This window comes from Ovis aries, chromosome 16 (genome assembly GCF_016772045.2).
Source record: "Ovis aries strain OAR_USU_Benz2616 breed Rambouillet chromosome 16, ARS-UI_Ramb_v3.0, whole genome shotgun sequence".
Taxonomy (NCBI): Eukaryota; Metazoa; Chordata; class Mammalia; order Artiodactyla; family Bovidae; genus Ovis; species Ovis aries.
In genome coordinates, this window is record NC_056069.1 from 52,899,409 (window position 1) to 52,923,236 (window position 23,828).

The 23,828-nt window shown below is 37.4% G+C and overlaps 2 protein-coding genes across 3 annotated transcripts in view; one reads left to right on the plus strand and one right to left on the minus strand.

Annotated features, from left to right (window-relative positions):
* CDH18 (cadherin 18) overlaps nucleotides 1–23,828 on the plus strand; it is a 1,280,123-nt gene that overhangs the window by 44,331 nt on the left and 1,211,964 nt on the right. The gene's annotated exons all lie outside the window — the stretch shown is intronic.
* On the minus strand, nucleotides 651–1,030 carry LOC101121710 (ribosomal protein eL22-like). Its single transcript, XM_042233635.2, has one exon. The coding sequence runs from the start codon at nucleotides 1,028–1,030 to the stop codon at nucleotides 662–664; it is 369 nt and encodes a 122-aa protein (XP_042089569.1). The 3' UTR covers nucleotides 651–661.

Here is a 23,828-nt window from a genome sequence, read left to right on the forward strand (position 1 = left end):
TTGACACTGGCATATACACACTACTATGCATAAAACAGATGGAGTAGGAAGTGGCAACCCACTCCAGTGTTCTTGCCTGGAGAATCCCATGGACAGAGGAGCCTGGCAGGCTACAGTCCATGGGTTTCCAAAGAGTTGGACATGACTGAAACAGTTTAGGATACATAAAACATGTAACTAAAAAACTGCTGTATGGCACAGGGAACTGGACTCAATACTGTGTTATGGTCTATATGACAAAAGAACAAGTGGATATATGTATGCTGCTGCTGCTGCTGCTGCGTTGCTTCAGTCGTGTCCGACTCTGTGCGACCCCATAGACAGCAGCCCACCAGGCTCCCCAGTCCCTGGGATTCTCCAGGCAAGAACACTGGAGTGGGTTGCCATTTCCTTCTCCAGGATATATGTTTAAGTCATTCATTCTGCTATATACCTGAAACTAATACAATATTGTAAATCAACTATACTGCAATAAAAATATAAGAAAGTATTAAAGGAAGGCCAGTACCATAGAAACAGCATGTCCTTAAATAAAAAGATGAATGTTTAACATACATTTTTTTTTCACTGATAAGCTAAAGGTCCATTTCAAGATGCTTCTTTCGTTAGTATGGTTAATTTGTTTTATTAGTAAGCAAAGTCCTATAAAGGATGGCATCATCTAGTCCTTAGACTCAGATTCATCTTCATCTTGACTAATCTGGAAGTAACGAAGCTCATAAGTCTCCTTGTCAGATGCAACCACAGGAAGCCAATCACGAAGATTGTTTTTTTTAAGGTATTTCTTGGTAAAGTACTTCAAATACCTTTTAGAGAACTGTTTCTCAGAAATGACTATGATTTTATTCTTGAAGTGTTCAATGTGAACGACATTCCTAAGATTTCCAGTCTTTCCATTCACTTTAACCTTCTCCCGCAGAAACTGTTCAACATTTCCAGAATAAAAAATCCCATCTTCTACTGGATGAGTAAACGCCAAATTAAACTTCCAGGTTGACTTTTTAGGCTTCTTGTCTTTCTTTTGCGCCATTTTGAAGGCTTGCTGCGTGATTAGAACCTTTTTTTTTTTTAAGTTGACTTTTTCTTGTAATTTGGCGTTACCTGGAATTTGATGAGTATGTTTCATAGACTTAATTGCAAGTTAGGAAAAACAATAGGTACAATGAGACTTAAATGTGTGTACTTTGAGAAGACACGTGTTTATATACTTTCTCAGGTTACTGTTGAAGTATTGATAGCATCTGTGAGATGTCTATCACCTGATATATTCAAAACAATGTGGAACAATACTAAAGCTTTAGTGAAATAAGATAGATTTGCTCACATTATGTGTGGATGTGAATAATCATTAATATAGCTAATTCAGAAATTAAAATTCAGGAATTAAATATTTAGGCAATTACTTTTATTAAATGAATAAACATTTTGACAGCTTATCCATTAAAGTAGCTTGTTCAGTTCTTTTATATTTGAGGTGAGGAAACTGAGGCTTCAGTGGATTAAGTTACTTGTCTGAGTTTACGTGATTTATGAGGGACAGAGTCAGGTCACAGAGTCAGGTCTCCAATCAGGAAATTTTTAAGCAAAATCCAGTTCTTTTTTCTACAACAAGCTTCTTCTTTATTGTGTTTATTATTCTGAGGGTGTGTGTGTGTGTGTGTGTGTGTGTGTGTGTGTGTGTGTGTGTGTGAATGATGACGGTGACAGTGATTAATGAATATTACATAGTTTTTGTAAAGCTATTGAACCTAACACAAAACTTTAATTTAGACACCAACATAGTCAAAATCTTTGCTAAATTTTTCTTTTTAATGTATTTCTAGTTCTTTTCCAAATACTGAACAGCCCTATCCACCAACTTCCCATTGATTTCAAATATCAGAAAAATGGTCCCATTGTTTTATTATTAAAATACACATTGTTATAAGGTCTTATTATTCCTGTTTTCAGTCTGCACAGCTCTTCTGGATTGTTGGTAAGAGATATTATCAATGGAATTTTAGAAGCAGCAAGCTAACATAAATTCTGTATAAGTATATGCAGTAATCTCATGGTTAAGATTATACTAGAAAGGCAATGTAAAAAGTAAAAAAAAAAATTTTTTTATAGTTTCAGGACATAATTTATTTCAAGTGAGGATATCTGGAAAGTTTACTTTCCATAAACTACTCTCAGATGTCTGTGTCTGAGAACTTTGATGATAAGAACTTAGCAATGTAGATACTTATCCTCTGAGTCCTCAGATGGGACGACTGAAGTAAAAAGATCAAATATAGCCCAATAGAAGTGAGTCTCAATATGCAATTTCACACAATATGCACTTTCAAATTAGTTACTTGTAATATTGTTTTCTTCTCCATTTCTACCAAGAAGCTGACTTGGGATTCATTTATATTCAGTAAACAAAATGAAATCTCTTTCTGTCACTGCTCCTAGCCTCAAAGACTAGAGGAATGCAGCAGAGATTAATGGTCATGATTAACTCCCTACAGGTTGTGGTTTCATGCCCCAGTGATTATTCTGTCATTATTCTGCATGAGATGCAGCTAGAGCCACATATGCTTTCAGCCACAAAGCCAGACAAGACCAAAAGGTCAAGCTACTTAGTAGCTTGATATTGCCTCATTCTGGCATGTATACTCCTTGCAAAAAACCATTCAGATTATATAATTACCGTATTAACATGGATATATTAGGTTATGTGGTAGGGTCTATTGTGAAGTATAATAGATTAAAATTAAGGAAAGAACCATTTCCTTTATGGCATCCAGTTGTTTAGTGTATTAACAGGATGAATATGCTAGACAAGTGGCTTTGATCAATTTAATAAGGAGCTTTTTTTCTAATTTATTTATCTTTTATTGAAAAATAATTGCTTTACACAATTTTGCTGTTTTCTGTCAAACCTCAACATGAATCAGCCATAGGTGTACACATATCTCCTCCCTTTTGAAACTCCCTCCCATCTCCCTCCCCATTCCAGCCCTCTAGGTTGGTACAGAGTCCCTGTGTGAGTTTCCTGTGCCATGCACTAGATTCCCATTGGCTATCTAATTTAATCAGGAGTAGTTTTGAAACAAGCTCTCACCCCCACACCTCATCTCATTCTCAATCATTCTATTTTGTGAATTGCAGATTTTGAATTTCTGCCTAGTTTTTACATTCCCACTTATTCTATATTTTAGGAAAATGGTACCTTAAGTCTGTCAGTGTCTCTGCTCTTCTCTCTGTTGGCAAGTCAAGCCATAACTTTGAGTTTATCATTCAAAAGAGTAGGTGCTTTTCCTATTACAAAATAGAATGACCCTCAAATTAAATCCTCTAAAATGCAAAGAGAAGATTAATTTCTGTGCTCCATTGGGACATAAAATTTTAAAATAAGCCTGCTCCTAAACTTTTCCAAATTCCCCAAATGGATTTTCACTAAATATTTCATATTTTTCACAGGTATGGAATATGGGGATTAGGGTAGCACAACTCTAAATTGCTATAGTCAAATGCTGCTAGATTTTGATGCCACAGAAGAGTAAATAGTATTTCACAAAACTAGGAACTTTAAGCAAATTTTCTTATATGCTTTTATTCCTCAAAAATTTGTTTTTTCCTCAAGTTTTCCCATACATTGAAAAGAATATATGGCATTGGTTTCATTTTACCTGTTGGCTCTGGTGCTAGTTTAATTCTAGATGATTAGCACTCGAATTGCAAGGCATTTATTTGATTCTTCCTGACTTACAGCTCTAGTATCCTTTACCCCCGAAGAACTTAACCATCCTTGTTGCATCAGTGAGTTTTCTGTTTCTTTCAGTTTCCCTTTATAGTATGTTTTATAAAATAATAATGTATACGAACACATATGTCAAGTATCTTAAAATGTGTCAAAGTACTGCTAATCCATATAGAATAGTATTAGTTTCACTATATGTAGCATTTAATAATTTCAAAATTAAGTAACTAATACATTTCAGTCCTTTCCAAAATTGAAAGATTCAGTTTTTGAAGGGGTGCTAACATTGTTATGAGAATGAATAATATATTTATGAAAATAATATCTCTGTTCCATTATTATATACATGTCTGTTAAACTGAATATAAATCAAACATTTTTGGAAGTAAATAATGTAAATATTATTTAACTCTCTATTAGTTTATTCCCAATTGCATATTAATAAAGAGAAATGGAAACTAAGACTTAGGATGACTGAATGATGCATGGGAATCATTACTTCTTATCCAAAGGGGGAAGTAATGCTCATAGCTTAAGTGAAAAGTCACACCGAGAAATTTCAGAATTGGAATACTTGGAGTTGACTTCCTGTATAATTTCTAAGCTATTCAAATTATTTCTAAATATTATGATCTTTTATAAATATAGTCCAAAGGATCATTCCATAGAGTTTGCAGTTCAACCTAGGATAGGGTAAATCATGGGAAAAATCTTTGCATCTACTACCTGATCTCCGAAATGGAGCTACTATGTGCTGATTAAAAAGATAGAAAGCAAACATTGACTGTATAATGGAACATTTTTCAGTGTTCATATTTGCTTTAAGGGCTTGATTACATATTTATCTATGGATATTATTACAATTTTAGTTAAATATTTACTATTAGCTTTCCAGTAGAATATGTGTGTATGCATCAATACCTACACACACATGCCTTTAGAAACACTCCAAAACAAATCTTAAAAATACAGCTTAAAAAAGGCATTCAAAATGTTAGGATATTAAAGAAAACTTTAACATCTGATAATGAATTGGGTACCAGACAATTACTAGACTCTTGTGGAATTCTTTAGTGATTAAGTGAGGTAAGGAAGTATTCTTTCAGTTCTATTTTAAACTTCTGTTGGAGAGAAATTGTTATTAGAATGGGCAGACTGTTTAATTTTATTCCATGTTTAATTACCCACTCTTCTCTGACCAAGAAGAAGAGTAAATTTCAGGGTATGGGTAAACTGACCAAATTTCAAGTATGGTAAATTTCATGCAACTTCTTCCTTTGTCTACACCATTCATTTATTCCCAAAATAAGTTTTAATTTATTAGACATTCATTGGAGATTCAGTAGTTGGTTATATCTGTAGCATTCATATTCATGAGTGAGACAGTGCGTGGCTGGATCTGTGGGGGAAAATGGAGTGTTAAAGCCATAGGGGTGGTAGTGTGTACAGGTCAAGGGTACAATATCTGTAGGCTAGCGGGTGAGTCATGAGCTAAATGATCTGCAGGAAACTAAATATTCTAATGCATTGTGTTAGGTGGTGAGATCGAAAATGAAACATCACTTCATCGTGTTCTCTTTTAAAAATTTGCAGCTATAACATAAAATACATGGGTGAAAAAATTAGGCACCTTTGAGCAAAATTATCCCCCGACCAGTGATACTGAAGAAGCTAATGTTGAACAGTTCTATGAAGACCTACAAGACATTTTAGAACTAACACCCAAAAAGGATGTCCTTTCCATTATACGGGACTGGAATGCAAAAGTAAGGAGTCAATAAATACCTGGAGTAACAGGCAGATTTGGCCTTAGAGTACACAATAAAGCAGGACAAAGGCTAATAGAATTTTGCCAAGAGAACACACTGGTCATAGCAAACACACTCTTCCAACAACATAAGAGAAGATTCTACACATGGACATCACCAGATAGTCAATACCAAAATCAGGTTGATTATCTTTGCAGCCAAAGATGGAGCAGCTCTATACCGTCAGCAAAAACAAGACCAGGAGCTTACTGTGTCTCAGATCATTGAACTCCTTATTTCCCAGTTCAGACTTAAATTGAAGAAAGTAGAGAAAAACTCTAGACCATGCAGGTATGACCTAAACAAATCTCTTATGATCATACAGTGGAAGTGATTCAAGTGTTAGATCTGATAGACAGAGTGCCTGAATAACTATGGAGGGAGGCTTGTGACATTGTACAGGAGGCAGGGATGAAGACCATACCCAAGAAGAACAAATGCAAAAAAGGCAAAATGGCTGTCTGAGGAGGCCTTACAAATAGCTGTGAAAAGACAGGAAGATAAAAGTAAAGGAGAAAAGGAACGATATACCCATTTGAATGCAGAATTCCAAAGAACAGCAAGGAGAGATAAGAAAGCCTTCCTCAGCGATCAATGCAAAGAAATGGAGGAAAACAACAGAATGGGAAAGACTAGAGATCTCTTCAAGAAAATTAGAGATACCCCGATGATGTGATCACTAATCTAGAGCCAAACATCTTGGAAAGTGAAGTCAAGTGGGCCTTAGAAAGCATCACTACGAACAAAGCTAGTGGAGGTGAAGGAATTCCAGTTGAGCTGTTTCAAATCCTGAAAGATGATGCTGTGAAAGTGCTACACTCAATATGCCAGAAAATTTGGAAAAGTCAGCAGTGGTCACAGGACTGGAAAAGGTCAGTTTTCATTCCAATTCCAAAGAAAGGCAATGCCAAAGAATGCTCAAACTACTGCACAATTGCACTCATCTCACATGCTAGTAAAGTAATGCTCAAAATTCTCCAAGCCAGGCTTCAGCAATATGTGAACCGTGAACTCACTGATGTTCAAGGTGGTTTTAGAAAAGCCAGAGGAACCAGAGATCAAATTGCCAACATCCGCTGAATCATGGCAAAAGCAAGAGAGTTCCAGAAAACATCTATTTCTGCTTTCTTGACTATGCCAAAGCCTTTGACTGTGTGGATCACAAAACACTGTGGAAAATTCTGAAAGAGATGGGAATACCAGACCACCTGACCTGACCCTTGAGAAATCTGTATGCATGTCAGGAAGCAACAGTTAGAACTGGACATGGAACAACAGACTGGTTCCAAATAGGAAAAGGAGTACATCAAGGCTGTATATTGTCACCCTGCTTATTTAACTTCTATGCAGAGTACATCATGAGAAACGCTGGACTGGAAGAAACACAAGCTGGAATCAAGATTGCCGGGAGAAATATCAATAACCTCAGATATGCAGATGACACCACCCTTATGACAGAAAGTGAAGAGGAACTAAAAAGCCTCTTGATGAAAGTGAAGGAGGAGAGCAAAAATGTTGGCCTATAGCTCAACATTCAGAAAACGAAGATCATGGCATCCGGTCCCATTACTTCATGGGAAATAGATGGGGAAACAGTGGAAACGGTGTCAGACTTTATTTTTCTGGGCTCCAAAATCACTGCAGATGGTTACTGCAGCCATGAAATTAAAAGACGCTTACTCGTTGGAAGAAAAGTTATGACCAACCTAGACAGTATATTTAACAGCAGAGACATTGCTTTGACGACTAAGGTCCGTCTAGTCAAGGCTATGGTTTTTCCAGTGGTCATGTATGGATGTGAGAGTTGGACTGTGAAGAAGGCTGAGCGCTGAAGAATTGATGCTTTTGACCTGTGGTATTGGGGAAGACTCTTGAGAGTCCCTTGGACTGCAAGGAGATCCAATCAGTCCTTCCTGAGGGAGATCAGTCCTGGGATTTCTTTGGAAGGAAAGATGGTAAAGCTGAAACTCCAGTACTTTGGCCACCTCGTGAGAAGCATTGACTCATTGGAAAGGACTCTGATGCTGGGAGGGATTGGGGGCAGGACGACCAAGGATGAGATGGCTGGATGGCATTACGGACTCAATGGACGTGAGTCTGAGTGAACTCCGGGAGATGATGATGCACAGGGAGGCCTGGTATGCTGCGATTCATGGACACGACTGAGCAACTCTACTGAACTGAACTGAGGGAACATTTCATGCAAAGATGAGCCCAATAAAGGACAGAAATGGTAGGGACCTAACAGAAGCAGAACATTTTAAGAAGAGGTGGCAAGAATACACAGAAGAACTGTACAAAAAAGGTCTTCATTACCCAGATAATCACGATGGTGTGATCACTCACCTAGAGTCAGACATCCTGAAATGTGAAGTCAAGTGGGCCTTAGGAAGCATCACTATGAACAAAGCTAGTGGAGGTGATGGAATTCCAGTTAAGCTATTTCAAATTCTGAAAGATGATGCTGTGAAGGTGCTACACTCAACATGCCAGCAAATTTGGAAAACTCAGCAGTGGCCACAGGACTGGAAAAGGTCAGTTTTCATTCCAATCCCAAAGAAAGGCAATGCCAAAGAATGCTCAAACTACCACACAATTGCACTCAAATCACCCGCTAGTAAAGTAACGCTCAAATTTCTCCTAGGAAAACTTCAACAGTATGTGAACCATGAACTTCCAGGTGTTCAAGCTGTATTTCTAAAAGGCAGAGGAGCCACAAATCAAATTGCCAACATCTGTTGGATCATCAAAAAAGCAAGAGAGTTCCAGAAAAATATCTACCTCTGCTTTAATGACTACGCCAAATCCTTTGAATGTGTGGACCAAAAAACTCTGGAAAATTCTTCAAGGGATGAGATTATCAGACCATCTGACCTGCCTCTTGAGAAATCTGTATGAAGTTCACGAAGCAACTGTTCGAACTGGACATGGAGCAACAGACTGGTTCCAAATCAGGAAAGGAGTATGTCAAGGCTGTATATTGTGAGCCTGATTATTTAACTTATATGCAGAGTACATCATGAGAAACCCTGGGCTGGATAAAGCACAAGCTGGAATCAAGATTTCTGGGAGAAATATCAGTAACCTCAGATATGCAGATAATACCACCCTTGTGGCAGAAAACAAAGAAGTACTAAAGAGCCTCTTGATGAAAGTAAAAGAGGAGAGTGAAGAAGTTTGCTTAAAACTCAACATTCAGAAAATTAAGATCATGGCATCTGTCCCATCACTTCATGGCAAATAGATGTGGAAACAATGGAAACAGTGGCTGAGTTTATTTTCTTGGGCTCCAAAATCACTGCAGATGGTGACTGTATCCTTTAAATTAAAAGACTCATGTACACTCGTGGTGGATTCATGTCAATGTATGGCAAAACCAATACAGTATTGTAAAGTAAAATAAAGTAAAAATAAATAAATAAATAAAAGACTCTTGCTCCTTTCAAGAAAAGTTATGACCAACCTATACAGCAGAGACATTACTTTGCCAACAAAGATCTGTCTAGTCAAAACTATGGTTTTTCCAGTAATCGTGTATGAACTTAAGTCTTGTACTATAAAGAAAGCTGAGTGCCAAAGAATGGACGCTTTTGAACTGTGGTGTTGGAGAAAACTCTTGAGAGTCCCTTGGACGGCAAGGAGATCCAACCAGTCCATCCTAAAGATTATCAATCCTGAATATTCATAGGAAGGACTGATGCTGAAGCTGAAACTCCAATATTTGGCCACCTGATGCAAAGAACTGACTCATTTGAAAGAATAAGACCCTGATGCTGGGAAAGATTGAGGGCAGGAGGAGAACGTGATACAGAGGATGAGATGGTTGGATGACCTCACCTTCTCAATGGACATGAGTTTCAGTAAACTCTAGGAGTTGGTGATAGACAGGGAGGCCTGGTGAGCTGCAGTCCATGGGGTCGCAAAGAGTCAGACATGACCTAGCAACTGAACTGAGCAAAATTATAAATAAAAAGTGTCAATATTATACATATTTCAGTGCCATTCTACCAATACAATATTGTAAAGTAATTAACCTAGATAAATTTATATTAAAAAAGTGTCAATACTGTATTTCCCGTGGACTGCAAGGAGATCCAACCAATCCATTCTGAAGGAGATCAGCCCTGGGATTTCTTTGGAAGGAATGATGCTAAAGCTGAAACTCCAGTACTTTGGCCACCTCATGAGAAGAGTTGACTCATTAGAAAAGACTCTGATGCTGGGAGGGATTGGGGCCAGGAGGAGAAGGGGACAACAGAGGATGAGATGGCTGGATGGCATCACTGACTTGATGGACGTTAGTCTGAGTGAACTCCGGGAGTTGGTGATGGACAAGGAGGCCTGGCGTGCTGCAATTCATGGGGTCGCAAAGAGTTGGACATGACTGAGCAGCTGAACTGAACTGAACTGAATACTATATCTACTATAAGATTATGTAAGAGAAAGAGAAATTCATGAGATGGTCTAAATGCTGGTGGACATCAGGTTCTGAGAGAGACCTGTGGCAAAGAAAAAGAGGCTGTTAGCAAGCCCACCCTCCCACGTGGAGGGGCACTGTTGAGAAAACAAAGGTTAAGAGTTTTCACCAATTCAGAGGCTGTTACTTGAAGATTTAGAACACCCAAAGCTCCAACTGGCTTTTTTTTATGCAGAAGGAAGATTTTCATCATTGTGCCCCTCCACACCAATACCTTCTCTAGCCCTAACAGTCAAAATTACCATATTCATTTGAAGTCAAATGAAAGTGGGGCCACTAGTGTTTCCTGAACAGTTAAATTCTAACAACCCAAGTGTCTCTCTTACCACTTTGGATGTTCTGCCCTGTCAACTTCCTCTCACTAGAAAGTCTTCTCTGAAGCACCATAGACATGATAGTAACTTGTTAAGTCCTAGGCTAGCTGAGTTCTACAGGCTCCTCTTGGAACTCTGTTTATGACCATTTCCTGTCCACTGATAAGCCCTTTGTGGCACTGGTACTTATTCCCAGGTGCCAATCATGTCTATGCTCTCAGAAGCATTAGGAAGGTTTATTCTTGCCAAAACACTTTTCTTGCTGTTTTCTTTTAGCTCTCACCTCATTGTTATTCACTGAATTCTGAACTCTTTGGGGAAATAAGCAATATGTTCATTAACTATTGAGTAAGTGGATAGAAGGATTTTGCTGGCAAAAGTGAAATATAAGGGAAAGTGGAGAATTGGCAGTATGGGGTTATTTCTGAGAGTGATTCCATTGCCAACAGTTTTAGCTATTTTTGTAGTGATGTAAAAGAAAATTAGGAATTTGCAAATATTTTAGATTTAAAAATATAATTTAACCTTTATTTTTTTCCTGGTGGTTAGATTTACTTTTCCTTTTTGGATATTTAAGAAAAGTTGGTAATGGTAAATGCAGGAACAGTGTAATGTTCTAAAAGCTGTTGAAGTTTTATTGTGTCTTTTAATGAAAAGGAAGTCACATATAAGAAACAGATGGCCATTCAAAGGAATTCAGATTTATATTATTTTATTGAATTATAAAATTATTGAAGAAAATAAGTTTAGATAGAATTCATGGTATCTGCCCAAAAAAACCCACAATTGATTCTTTATTAAAAAAGTTTTTTTTTCCTGCATATAAATTGCTCTTTTATTAAATCAATGTGCTTTTATTTGCAGATGTAGTAGCATGTTGAACAGATTTCATACTAACCCTAAGACAAATCTGTACAGATGCCTTTATGAACAAATTCTTTTATTATTATTATTATCATTTATTTTTTTTTTTACTTTACAATATTGTATCGGTTTTCCATACTTCAACATGAATCAGCCACGGCTGTTAAACAAAGCAACAGGATTTATGAAGGGGCCTCAGCTATATGTAGATACATCAGACTTACACAGATTTTTCAAATTTTAGAGGCTAATTTCCTTGCCTATTTGTTTAGCTCTAATTCTCTTCCACTAAAGTAGTAGTTTATGAACTTGGGTATATATTAGTATCGTGTAGGAAGTTCTTGTTTATTCACATTATTTATTTGGATTAGATTAGGTATAAGTAATTCTTTAAGGTTTGCAGGTGGTTCCAAGATACAAGCAGGGTTGAAAAACACTGTGGTAGGAGTGAGGAAGTCTCTCTTTGTGAATGGTACAGATACAGACAAAATCAGTTCTATATAATAAATTAGTGATTATACTTATTCCTTTTATAACGCATAATACCTGTTACTATCCCTCCATGATTCAGTGTTAGAAAAGCATAAATTAGTGCTGATTTATGTCCTTCTTCAAGATTATGATATCTGTCAATCCAGAAACCATCTACAAAATTACCTGTGACCATTTTGATACTTGGGTTGGGAAGATTTCCCTGAAGAAGGAAATGGCAACCCATTCCAGTATCCTTGCCTGGAGAATCTCATGGACAGAGGAGCCTGGTTGGGCTACAGTCCACAGGGTTGCAAAGAGTCAGACACGACTGAGTGACTTCACTTTCCTTTCTTTCACATTTTGATACAGGATAAGTTTGTTTTATTTGAGATATACCATTTTAACCTATGAAAGGATAATGGTTCTTCTGAAATAGCATTCATTACAAAAATCATTTTATTAATGAAAATGTTTCACGAAAAGAGAAACCTGAGTGCTAGGAATTAGGTACTAGGAAACCTCAAGCTCACTATATATATATATAAAATATCTGTCAGTTCAGTCGCTCAGTTGTGTCCGACTCTTTGCGACCCCATGAATCGCAGCACGCCAGGTCTTCCTGTCCATCACCAACTCCCAGAGTTTACCCAAACTCATGTCCATTGAGTTGGTGATGCCATCCAGCCATCTCATCCTCTGTCGTCCCCTTCTTGTCCTGCCCCCAATCCTTCTCAGCATCAGGGTCCTTTCCAATGAGTCAACTCTTCACATCAAGTGGCCAAAGTAGTGGAGTTTCAGCTTTAGCATCAGTCCTTCCAAAGAACACCCAGGACTGATCTCCTTTATGATGGACTGGTTGGATCTCCTTACAGTCCAAGGGACTCTGGCACTCAGCTTTCTGCACAGTCCAACTCTCACATCCATACATGACCACAGGAAAAACCTTGACTAGACGGATCTTTGTTGGCAAAGTAATGTCTCTGCTTTTTAATATGCTATCTAGGTTGGCCATAACTTTCCTTCCAAGGAGTAAGCGTCTTTTAATTTCATGGCTACAAACATCATCTGCAGTGATTTGGGAGCCCCAGAAAATAAAGTCTGACACTGTTTCCACTGTTTCCCCATCTATTTCGCATCAAGTGATGGGACCAGATGCCGTAATCTCTTGTTTTCTAAATGTTGAGCTTTAAGCCAACTTTTTCACTCTCCTCTTTCACTTTCATCAAGAGGCTTTTTAGTTCCTCTTCACTTTCTGCCATAGGAGTGGTGTCATCTGTATATCTGAAGTTATTGATATTTCTCCCAGCAATCTTGATTCCAGCTTGTGCTTGTTCCAGCCCAGCATTTCTCATGATGTACTCTGCATATAAGTTAAATTATATATATATATATATATATATATATATATATATATATATTTCTTTTCTTGAAAGTGCTTCAGTTACAAAGGACTTTCCAAATGACATGGTTTAAAACCTAAACATCAATGTGCAAATCCATTTTTTGAGCAAACATTTTCTTTATTCAAAACTGTGAGGTGTTTTTATTTTTCTCACTAATATTGCAGATCTTTAATATACTAAACATTAACATTATCATCACTTATTTTTATGAAAATAGCAAAATGGCATTCAAACTGGAAGCTATTTTTGCCTAAGCATCTTTTTTCCCCTCTAAACCCAAACTGCTCCCAATTCTTTAGATTTTATAATCAACTATAAAAGTTAGACTAATAGAAATTACATTCCCCAGTTAATCCACTGGGTTTTTAGATTATTAAAAATACTGTGTAAAATTGCTGTGGGAAAGAAATTCTTTAATCAGCATATCTTGAAGAATATATATTTTTCTCATAAATATTAACTGCTACAAAAATTTGCCCTCATGTGGTAAAAAATTAAAACTAGAAGAGTAGACAAAATATATGAAATGATTTTAGACATCGCACAATAAGCACAACAGAACTGTGATCCCTGAGCAAAGGGAAATAATGAGGTGAGGTGTTTTCCAGAATACAGCATAAGGAGTTGAAAAGCAAAGTACACCCCAATCATCTGACTGAGCTGAGGAGACAGACGCTAGAATTTGGAGAAGTAAAAATGGCTGAAAATGATGGAGCAGCCTTCTGAAGCGAGACAGTGCACAGAGACCGCCAAAAATATGCACTTTGTTCTGAGAGGAAATGACTGAAGATTAAAGAAAGAATCATTAGAAATAAGTAGACAAAATATTCCCTAGAGCTGGGAATAGTTTATAATCCCTATAGTTTAGAAGAGAGACCTCGGTTACATGGGGCATTGGGGAAACTCCTCAGGAGGACTTTGTGTGGTAGGCAGACTCTCTCCCTCCTGGAGAAATGTGATCTTCACACCCTAATCCTTTGTATTGGTTGTGTTACATGGCAGAAGGACATTACAAGTGAAACCTACATTATAGACCTTAAAATAGAGGAAACTTCCCCGATGACTGAGCAAGTGAAAAATCTGATTGCAATGCAGGAGATACAAGTTCAGTCTCTGGGTTGGGAAGATTCTCTGGAATAGGAAATGGCAACACATTACAGTATTCTTGCCTGAAAAATCTCATGGACAGAGTCATAGAGTCAGACACAACTGAGCCGCTGAACAGACAGAGATACATATAATAGATTCATTGAGAGGACTTTTAACAGACATTTAATTATTATATAGTGAAATATACAAACAATTAATTAATTAAGAAAATGACATTAGCCTAACCATAAAATAGAGAGGTTATCCTGGATTATCTAGTTGCACCAGATGTAATCCCTTGTTCATAAAAATGGAAAAGGAGGGTAGAACAATCAGTCAAAGAAATGTGGCAGCAGAGGGAAAAAGCAGGAGAGATAGGAAGCATGTGTTGCTTTGACTTATTCTTGTTGGCCTTGAAGATGAAGCCAGGGGTTCATGCAAGAGTCCAGGAATGAAGGTAGTTTCCAAAAGCTGAAAACTATTCTCAAGTGGCAGGAAGCAAGTAAATCATAATCGTAGTCCTACAACCTTAAGGAACTGAATTCTGCCAATAAAATGAATGAACAAGAAATAGTTTCTCTCTGGTATGTTTCTGTCGGCATTTAATAATATCTCCAAGTGGCTCTTATTTGAAGATTATTGTCTTGATCCATGCATTTTGACAGTATATTTTAAGCAATTTTGCCCCCAACTGAAAAACATGCAGTAAGAAAATGCTGTAGTTATCAGGAAGTTCCGTGTCCAAGGTAAGCAAGCCATAATCAGAACAAAGCGCAAATCTTAAAACTAAAAGTCACACACAAAAGATTAGTATATATCTATGGTAAACTGATGCAGAGAACTCAGAAGTTAGCCATCAAGGGTTGCTACTGCTATGTCACTTCAGTCATGTCCGACTCTGTGCGGCCCCATAGATGGAAGCCCACCAGGCTCCCCCATCCCTGGGATTCTCCAGGCAAGAACACTGGAGTGGGTTGCCATTTCCTTCTCCAATGCATGAAAGTGAAAAGTGAAAGTGAAGTCACTCAGTCATGTCTGACTCTTAGCGACCCCATGGACTGCAGCCTACCCGGCTGCTCCGTCCAAGGGATATTCTAGGAAGAGTACTGGAGTGGGGTGCCATTGCCTTCTCCGCATCAAGGGTTATGATATGCTAACTAATTTACAGATCATATTTTATTATTATAGTTATAGAAGTCAAAGAGAAGATAGTACATTGTGCAATAATTAAAAACCTATAGGATATGTAAAAGGATTTTAAAAATCTGGGCTACTTAGCTTCATAAAGAAAGAGTAATGGTTAATTTTAATAAAACTCAACGATTAGGCCTCATTTCTTCCCCTTTATTTCTCATTCATCTCTTTCTTTCTTCCTTCTTTTTTTTCTATTTAAAAATGTGAGAATTTATTCTATATGGTGGATGAAGAAATTTCTTACAGTAATGGTGGTGAAGGTGGGTGAAAGAAGTACAAAGAGTATAAAATTCAATTAAGGACAAATATGTTCAGAACAAAGTCACCATGAGTGAAAAATTTAGTTTTCAGTTATGAAGAAAACTGGATTTTAGAAAAATAGACAAAGGAAAAAATCACTTTTTTCTACTCAAAAATGGTTTAAGCGTTGCCTCTATGAAAACTGATAAGTTCAATTGTATGTTGTCTGTCTTGCACCTCTACTTTGGTGTATAGATAAACATACTCATTTCATTTTTAAAATATGTATTATTTGATTATTAACATTTGTGATTCATTTATAGTCTGACAGAGAATACTGTACATATATTTAGACTTTGTTTCAATGTTGCGTGTTTCTAAGTTCCTCCTACCCATTTGATTTATAAATCTGAAACAGGAAATTTTATGCTACATATTTATTTAAATAATATTAAGGTTCAGCATAATTAAAATCTTAAATAAGTCAAAGCCCTTATTTCTTTTTGCATGCCTACTGCTTGCCCTGTATAAGCAGCCTGGTTTTCAGATATAGTGAGATTTTTTTTTTCTCCTTTGAGGAGTATATTCATTTGCTAGTGCTTCCGTTATCCACAAACCAGGGTGCTAAAACAACAGAAATGTGTTGTCTCACAGTTCTGGAGGATAGACGTTCAAGACCAAAAGTTGGCAGAGCTGGTCCTTTCTGAGGCTGTGCAGAAATCTGTCCCATACCTCTCATATCGCTTTCAGTGAGTCGCTGGCAGTGTTCAGAGTCTCTGGCTTGCAGAAACATCGTAATGATCCTTGCATTCTTCTTCACATGGATTTCCCCATGTTTGCAACTCTACTTCCAAATGTTCACTTTTTAGGAATACATTAGTCATGTTGGATCAGGACCCAAACTAATTACCTCATTTTAACTTGATTATCTCTGTAAGTTGTTCATTGTTCAGTCACGAAGTTGTGTCTGACTCTTTGTGACCCCATGGACTGCAGCACCCCAGTCTCCCCTGCCCTCCACTATTTCCCAAAGTTTGCTCAAATTCATGTCCATTGAGTTGGTGATGCTATGTAACCATCTCATCCTCTGCCCCCTCCCTTTTCCTGTTGACTTCAATCTTTCCCAGTGTCAGAGTCTTTTCCAGTGAGTCAGCTCCAGGAGATAGTGGAGGACAGAGGAGCCTGGCATGCTTCAACTTAGTGACTGCACAACAAGGGTCTGGCTCTGATGACCGTCCGGCCTATCCGCTTATGGCTCATTTAGCAGCCTTTCTGAAAAAGGCATGTCACTCCTTCTCTGATGACACAGTTAAAGACCTAAAACCACAGAGTACTGGTCTGGTTATGCTCCATCATTAGTTTTGTTGCTTCTCATATTGCTACCTTCAAATTCCCAACAGGAAATTGGTTTCAGGACCATATCAACCCTCAGAGCACCTTTCATCATCTAAGGGACATGGCTGCCTTCTCCCAAGGGAAAGGCTTAGAGGAGAATCACTGAGCTCTAAAGACTTTACTGTCTTCTCTTCCTCTTTGTTTCTCCTTCTCATCACTTCCAGAACTTCCTCATTGCTTAAAACAGTAGGGCCCTGCTGATTAACAAGAGCTCTGGGTTTCTCATGCATAAACATACAGACTTGAGACCTCTAGGCTTGGTTGTTGATAGCCCAAAAAGTGACACAGGAACCTGGAAAATCCTTTTTCTCTCAATGGAACTTGTTTCTCACAGCTAGTATCTTGCTGTCAAATCTTACTTTTCATGTCAAAGTTGAATTTTACCAGCTTTTAAGTTTCCTCATTATAAATAATATAAAACTTTTATTGAAGTATAGTTAATGTATAATATTATATGCTACAAGTGTACAATATAATGATTCACATTATTTAAAGTTATACTCAATTTATGGGGCTTCTCTTTTAGCTCAGCTGGCAAAGAATCTGCCTGCAATGCAGGAGACCCCAGTTCGACTCCTGGGTCAGGCAGTTCTCCTGGAGAAGGGATAGGCTACCTACACCAGTATTCCTGGGCTTCGCTGCTGGCTAAGATGGTGAAGAACTTGCCTGCAATCAGGAGGTGTAAGAGACACTGGTTCAATCCCTGGGTCAGGAATATCCCCTGGAGGAGGGATGGCAACCCACTCCAGTAATCTTTCCTGGAGAATTATCATGGACAGAGAAGGCTGATGGGCTACAGTCCATGGAGTCATAAGGAGTTGGACATGACTGAGTGACCAAGCACAGCACAGCATACTCCATTTGTAATTATAATAAAATATTGAGATTTCCCTGAACAGAGGAACCTGGCAGGCTACAATCCATGTGGTAGCAAAGAGTCAGACATGACTGAGCCATTAACACACAGAGACACTGTCTATATTCCTGTGTTATGCAATATATCCTTACAGCTTATGCAGTCTAATAGTTCGTACCTCTTAATCTTCTACTAATATACTGCCCCCTCCCCCTTTCTTCTCCCCACTAATTGGTTCTCTATATCTGTCAATCTTCTTTTCTGTTATGCTTACTAGCCTGTTACATTTTTTAGATTCCACATATAAATGATCTCATTCAGTATTTGTCTTTATCTGATTTATTTCACTTAGTATAATGCCTTACAAACCCATCCATGTTGCTGCAAATGGCAAAATTTCATTATTTTTATGGCTGTCTACCATTCCATTGTATAAATATACAGTAAGTCCCCTACTTATAAATAAATTTCATTATGAAAGCATTTCCATTAAGTCCAGTTTGTTCGTTAAGTCCAACAAACTTAGCCTAAGTACCCAACAAACACAATTGGCTGTATAGTTCTGTACTATGATAGGTTTGTAATCCTCTTCACACAAATAATATGTACATAAAAAGGGAACAAAAAATAAAATGCATTTGATATTATACTACAGTACCTTAAAAGGTACAGTAGTGCATTACAACAGCTGCCATGCAGGGGCTGGCATACACATTTGCATCTTTGAAAATGTGTAATTTAAAGGGTTGTATGTAGGGGATTTACTGTGTATCATATCTTCTTTATCCATTCCTCTCCTGATGGACACTTATGTTTCCATATCTTGGTGACAGTAAATAATGCTGCTATCAACATTGGGGTGCATGTTTCTTTTCAAATTAGTATTTTTGTTTTGGGGGGTATATACCCAGTAGTGGAGAAAGCAATGGCATCCCACTCCAGTGCTCTTGCCTGAAAAATCCCATGGACGGTGGAGCCTGGTAGGCTGCAGTCTATGGGGTCGCTAAGAGTTGGACACGACTGAGTGACTTTACTTTTACTTTTCACTTTCATTCATTGGAGAAGGAAATGGCAACCCAGTCCAGTGTTCTTGCCTGGAGAATCCCAGGGATGGGGGAGCCTGGTGGGCTTCCATCTATGGGGCTGCACAGAGTCAGACACGACTGAAACAACTTAGCAGCATACCCTGTAGTAGAATTGCTGGGTCAAATTATATGGCTGCTGCTGCTGCTGCTGCTGCTGCTGCTGCTGCTGCTGCTGCTGCTGCTGCTGCTAAGTCACTTCAGTTAAGTGGTTAATATGCCAACATTTATAAATAACCAATACAACTCAACATTGATAAAATCAAGCAACTGTTAAAAAATGGGAAGAAGAACTGAATAGTCATTTTGTCAAAGAGGAAATGTGAATGGCCATTAGGCACATGGAAAGATATTCAACATCCTTCATCATCAGGGGAATGCAAATCAAAACTACAATGAAATATCACCTCACACCAGTCAGAATGGCTGTCATCTTAAAGAACACAGATAATGAATGTTGGTGAGGATATGGAGAAAAGGGAAACTTCGTACATTGGCATGTCACTCAGAATATAGATTGGTGCAGCCACTGTTATAAACAGTAAGAAAGTTTCTTAGGAAACCAAAAATGAATTTTACCAGATTATTATTCTTAGAAGTGCTTCTCTAAAATGCCAAAGTCACCACTCATCTCTCTAGCCATCTAAATCAAAGAGGAATAGTTCTGTGCTGTATAAGAATAAAAAGAAAAGCTAATTCATTTGTATTTTTCCACACATTCACAGATAATACTATATATACACAGTTAAAACTTAGCAAAATATGTGACATCCAAAAATATAATCTTATAAAAAATTCTGGCTCACTGAAGAGATTAATAAAAGCCACATCTTTAAAGTCAGTCTAACTAGTTACAAAAGCACAAATATCAAATCATTAACTTTATATTATGTTCAGCAGATCATATGTTGAACTAAAGAAGTGTCAAATAACCACTAGGCACTCACTTCCTCCTACTTCCACAACAAGAACATTAGCACCATGTCAGCATTCTTTTGAGAAATTGAAGTTTACAGAGGAAGGAATTAAAGGCCCGTTCTAGAGTAATCAGTGTGCGCGTGCGCACGCACACACACACACACACACACACACACACACACACACAACCCACAACGCATATTACATAGCCGAAATTAGGTACAGGCAGGGGATTATGGATATTTAGTGTTTATTATCATAGTGGTCCTTCTTTTCTTTATAAAATCAGTTTTGAGATTCCAAGGTTTATAAATGAAGCTTTCAGTCTTCATCTACAGAAATCATTTATGCAAGCATTCATTAGCACCTGTGCTCAATTGCTAGATAACAATTTACTTTTGAAAAGTTTGAAAAATTATATAATATTCAGGTAGTATGAAAAGATGACAAAGTAGAGAAACATGATAAAAAGAACAATGACTAAAGCTTTAGGCCATTCCAGGCTTGGTCACTTAACTGTCTTTTGGAATGTGATATTTAATTTAGAGTCTTCTCTGCATTTCTTCCTCTGTTCAATGGACAAATGTGTATTTAACCTGAGGGACTTTGTTAATATTAACTGTAAAATATGTAAGACTTGTAGCACACATTCCCTCAGCATTGGCATTTAACATATGAGATCACATATTGCTATTAATGAACTTTCTAAAAAACAAATACATAAAACTGATATGTAAAATTTTGAAAGCATAAGGATATTCAGTTGCCTAGCTGTGAAAATTGATAGCCACTGAAGTAATTTTAAATAGTTATTTCAAGTGTGATTTTTTTAAATCCAGGTGAAAGTATAATCTTTATTAGAGAAATGCTAATTGAATTTTTTTAAATATAGAAAAATGCTTTTAGTAAAGAAAGGACTACTACTCAACATTCCAAAGTACAATTTAAAATTGAGGATGTACGCCAATTTCTTCAGAGTCACTGCTCCTCATCTCCATTACTCAATCCGTCTCTTAATCCTCCTAGCCAATTTATTAGCTACTTCATGAATCAAACACCTTTTAACTTTCTCTGTTTTACACATCTTATCCAGCTTCATATTTTGCTTTTAATTTAAAAACTAGGTCAGTGAAATGGCTTATTTTGATCTGTCTGAAAAGAAAAGAAAAATATTCTTCAGTTCACCACTTTACTCTATAAAAAAGTATAAAAAGAAAAAAAAAAGAAAATATTGGATTTAATCCCTGTCATTTGCATGAACTGAATCTGTGGTGGGAAAGAAAGATATTAATGCTTCTACTGAACATTGTTTTTACCTTAAAAACTTGGAGAAATTAGTACTGAATTTGTTGAGATTACTATTAGTGCCCTTCTTGCTTCTGTAGTTCCCATGGTTACACCTTCTGGTTAGTACACCAGGATTCTAGAAAAGGACAGAATTCCACAAACAATGGTTTGCGGAACTCCCCCAACCTCGTTCATTACTTTGCAATATCTTGGGTGGTATAAAGCTGTATATTCTGTGATATGTGGTTTTATGATGACTTTGTTAAGATTGATGAAGCTAATGTAAATGTTATAAAATTAATAGCAACTTCTAAATACTCTTGCAAGGAAATTTTAAAGATATACTAAGGCAAGTAAAAAAAGTAAAAATGAAATTTTCTCCTTGTTTTACTACCCTTTTCATCAGCTACATTATCATACTTAAAAAAAAAATCTCACAAAGACCAGTCCCATATGTATATACACACACCTATACATACACCTCCAGTAGCATAGTGGGCACGTGCCGACCTGGTGAGTTCATCTTTCAGCGTCATATATTTTTGTCTTTTCATACTGTTCATGAGATTTTCAAGGTAAGAATGCTGAAGTGGTTTGTCTTTCCCTTCTCTAGTAGACCATGTTTTGTCAGAACTCTTCACCATGATCCTTCCATCTTGGGTGGCCCTACATGGCATGGCTCATAGGTTCATTGAGTTAGACAAGGCAGTGGTCCATGTGATTAGTTTTCTGTAATTGAGCTTTTCATTCTGTCTGCTTTCTGAGGGATAAGGACAAGAGGCTTGTGGAAGCTTCCTGATGGGAGGGACTGGCTGTGAGGAAAACTGGGTCTTGCTCTGGTGGGCAAGGCCATACTCAGTACATTTTTAATCCAGTTTTCTGCTGATGGGGTCACTGCTCCTTTCTCCTGGGTCCTGGTGTGCCTAAGGTTTTCTTGTGCCCTCCAAGAGTCTGTTTCCCTAGTCCTGTGGAAGTTCTGTAATTATATACCACTGGCCATCCTACTGAAAAACTGAATGCAAGTCAAGAAGCAACAGTTAGAACCAGACATGGAACAAAGGACTGGTTCCAAATTGGGAAAGGGATATGCCGAGGCGGTATAATGTCAACCTACTTATTATATGCAGTGTACATCATGTGACATGCTGGGCTGGATGAATCACAAGCTGGAATCAAGATTGCCTGGATAAATGTCAATAACCTCAGATATGCAGATGACACCAACCTTTTGGCAGAAAATGAAGAGGAACTAAAGAGCCTCTTGATGAAAGTGAAAGAGGAGAGTGAAAAAGCTGGCTTAAAACTCAGCATTCAAACAACTAAGATCATGGCATCCAGTCCCATCGTTTCATGGCAAATAGATGGGGAAACCATGGAAACTGTGAGAGACTTTATTTTCTTGGGCTCTAAAATCACTGTAGATGGTGATTGCAGTCATGAAAGTAAAAGATGCTTGCTCCTTGGAAGAAAAGCAATGACAAATCTAGACAGTGTATTTAGAGCATTACTTTGCTGACAAGGGTCCATATAGTCAAAGCTATAGTGTTTTCAAAAGTTATGTGTGGATGTGAGAGTGGTATCATAAAGAAAGGTGAGTGCTGAAGAACTGATGCTTTTGAACTGTGGTGTTGGAGAAGTCTCTTGACAGTCCTTTGAACTGCAAGGAGATCAAACCAGTCAATCCTAAAGGAAAAATATCCTGAATATTCATTGGAGGGACTGATGCTGAAGCTGAAGCTCAAATACTTTGGCCACCTGAGGCAAAGAGCTGACTTATTAGAAAAGACCATGATGCTGGGAAGGATTGAAGGCAGGAGGAGAAGGGGAAAACAGAGGATGAGATGGTTGAATGGCATCACCAACTCAATGGACATGAGTTTGAGTAAACTCCAGGCAATGTGAAAGACGGAAGTCTCTTGTCACAAAGAGTTGGACATGACTGAGTGACTGAACCATGACAAAATACGTACACATGTATATTATATGTATATGTCCATGTTGGATTTCGCAGGTGGTACTAGCAGTAAAGAACTTGTCGTCAATGCAGGAGACATGAGAGACATGGGTTTGATCCCTGGGTCAGGAAGATCCCCTGGAAGAGTGCATGGCAACCCACTCCAGTATTCTTGCCTGGAGAATCCCATGGACAGAAGAACCTGGTGGGCTACAGCACATGAGTTCATAAAGAGTCAGACATGATTGAAACAACTTTGTATGCACAAACATATATGCACATATTATGTATAAACACACGTGTTTATATATATTGCTTTGATATATACATATATAAATTTAATACATATTAAATTTATATAGATATATAAAATTTAAGATGGAAATGTATCAATATATTCATTATTAACAATTATCCACAACAAGTATATACTATCTCTTGAGATTTTAATTATTATAATATGCCTATTTTATTGATGAAGAGTAATTGTAAATTCATTGGAAATAAATATATAAATAAATATGGTCTCTAAAATTAGAGGCAACTGACCTCTGTGATTTCCAAATCAATGAGTAAGCAGTCATTGATTTGAGTTTTAAAATATTTTAAAGTATATTGATTTATTAGTACATTTAGTAAAAAAAAAAGTTCAACTTATGAATACATATGTAAATCTGAGAGAACTGACTATAATCTATTTGTTTTCAGAGAATTTGCAATGAATGCGGTATATCACATTCTTAGCT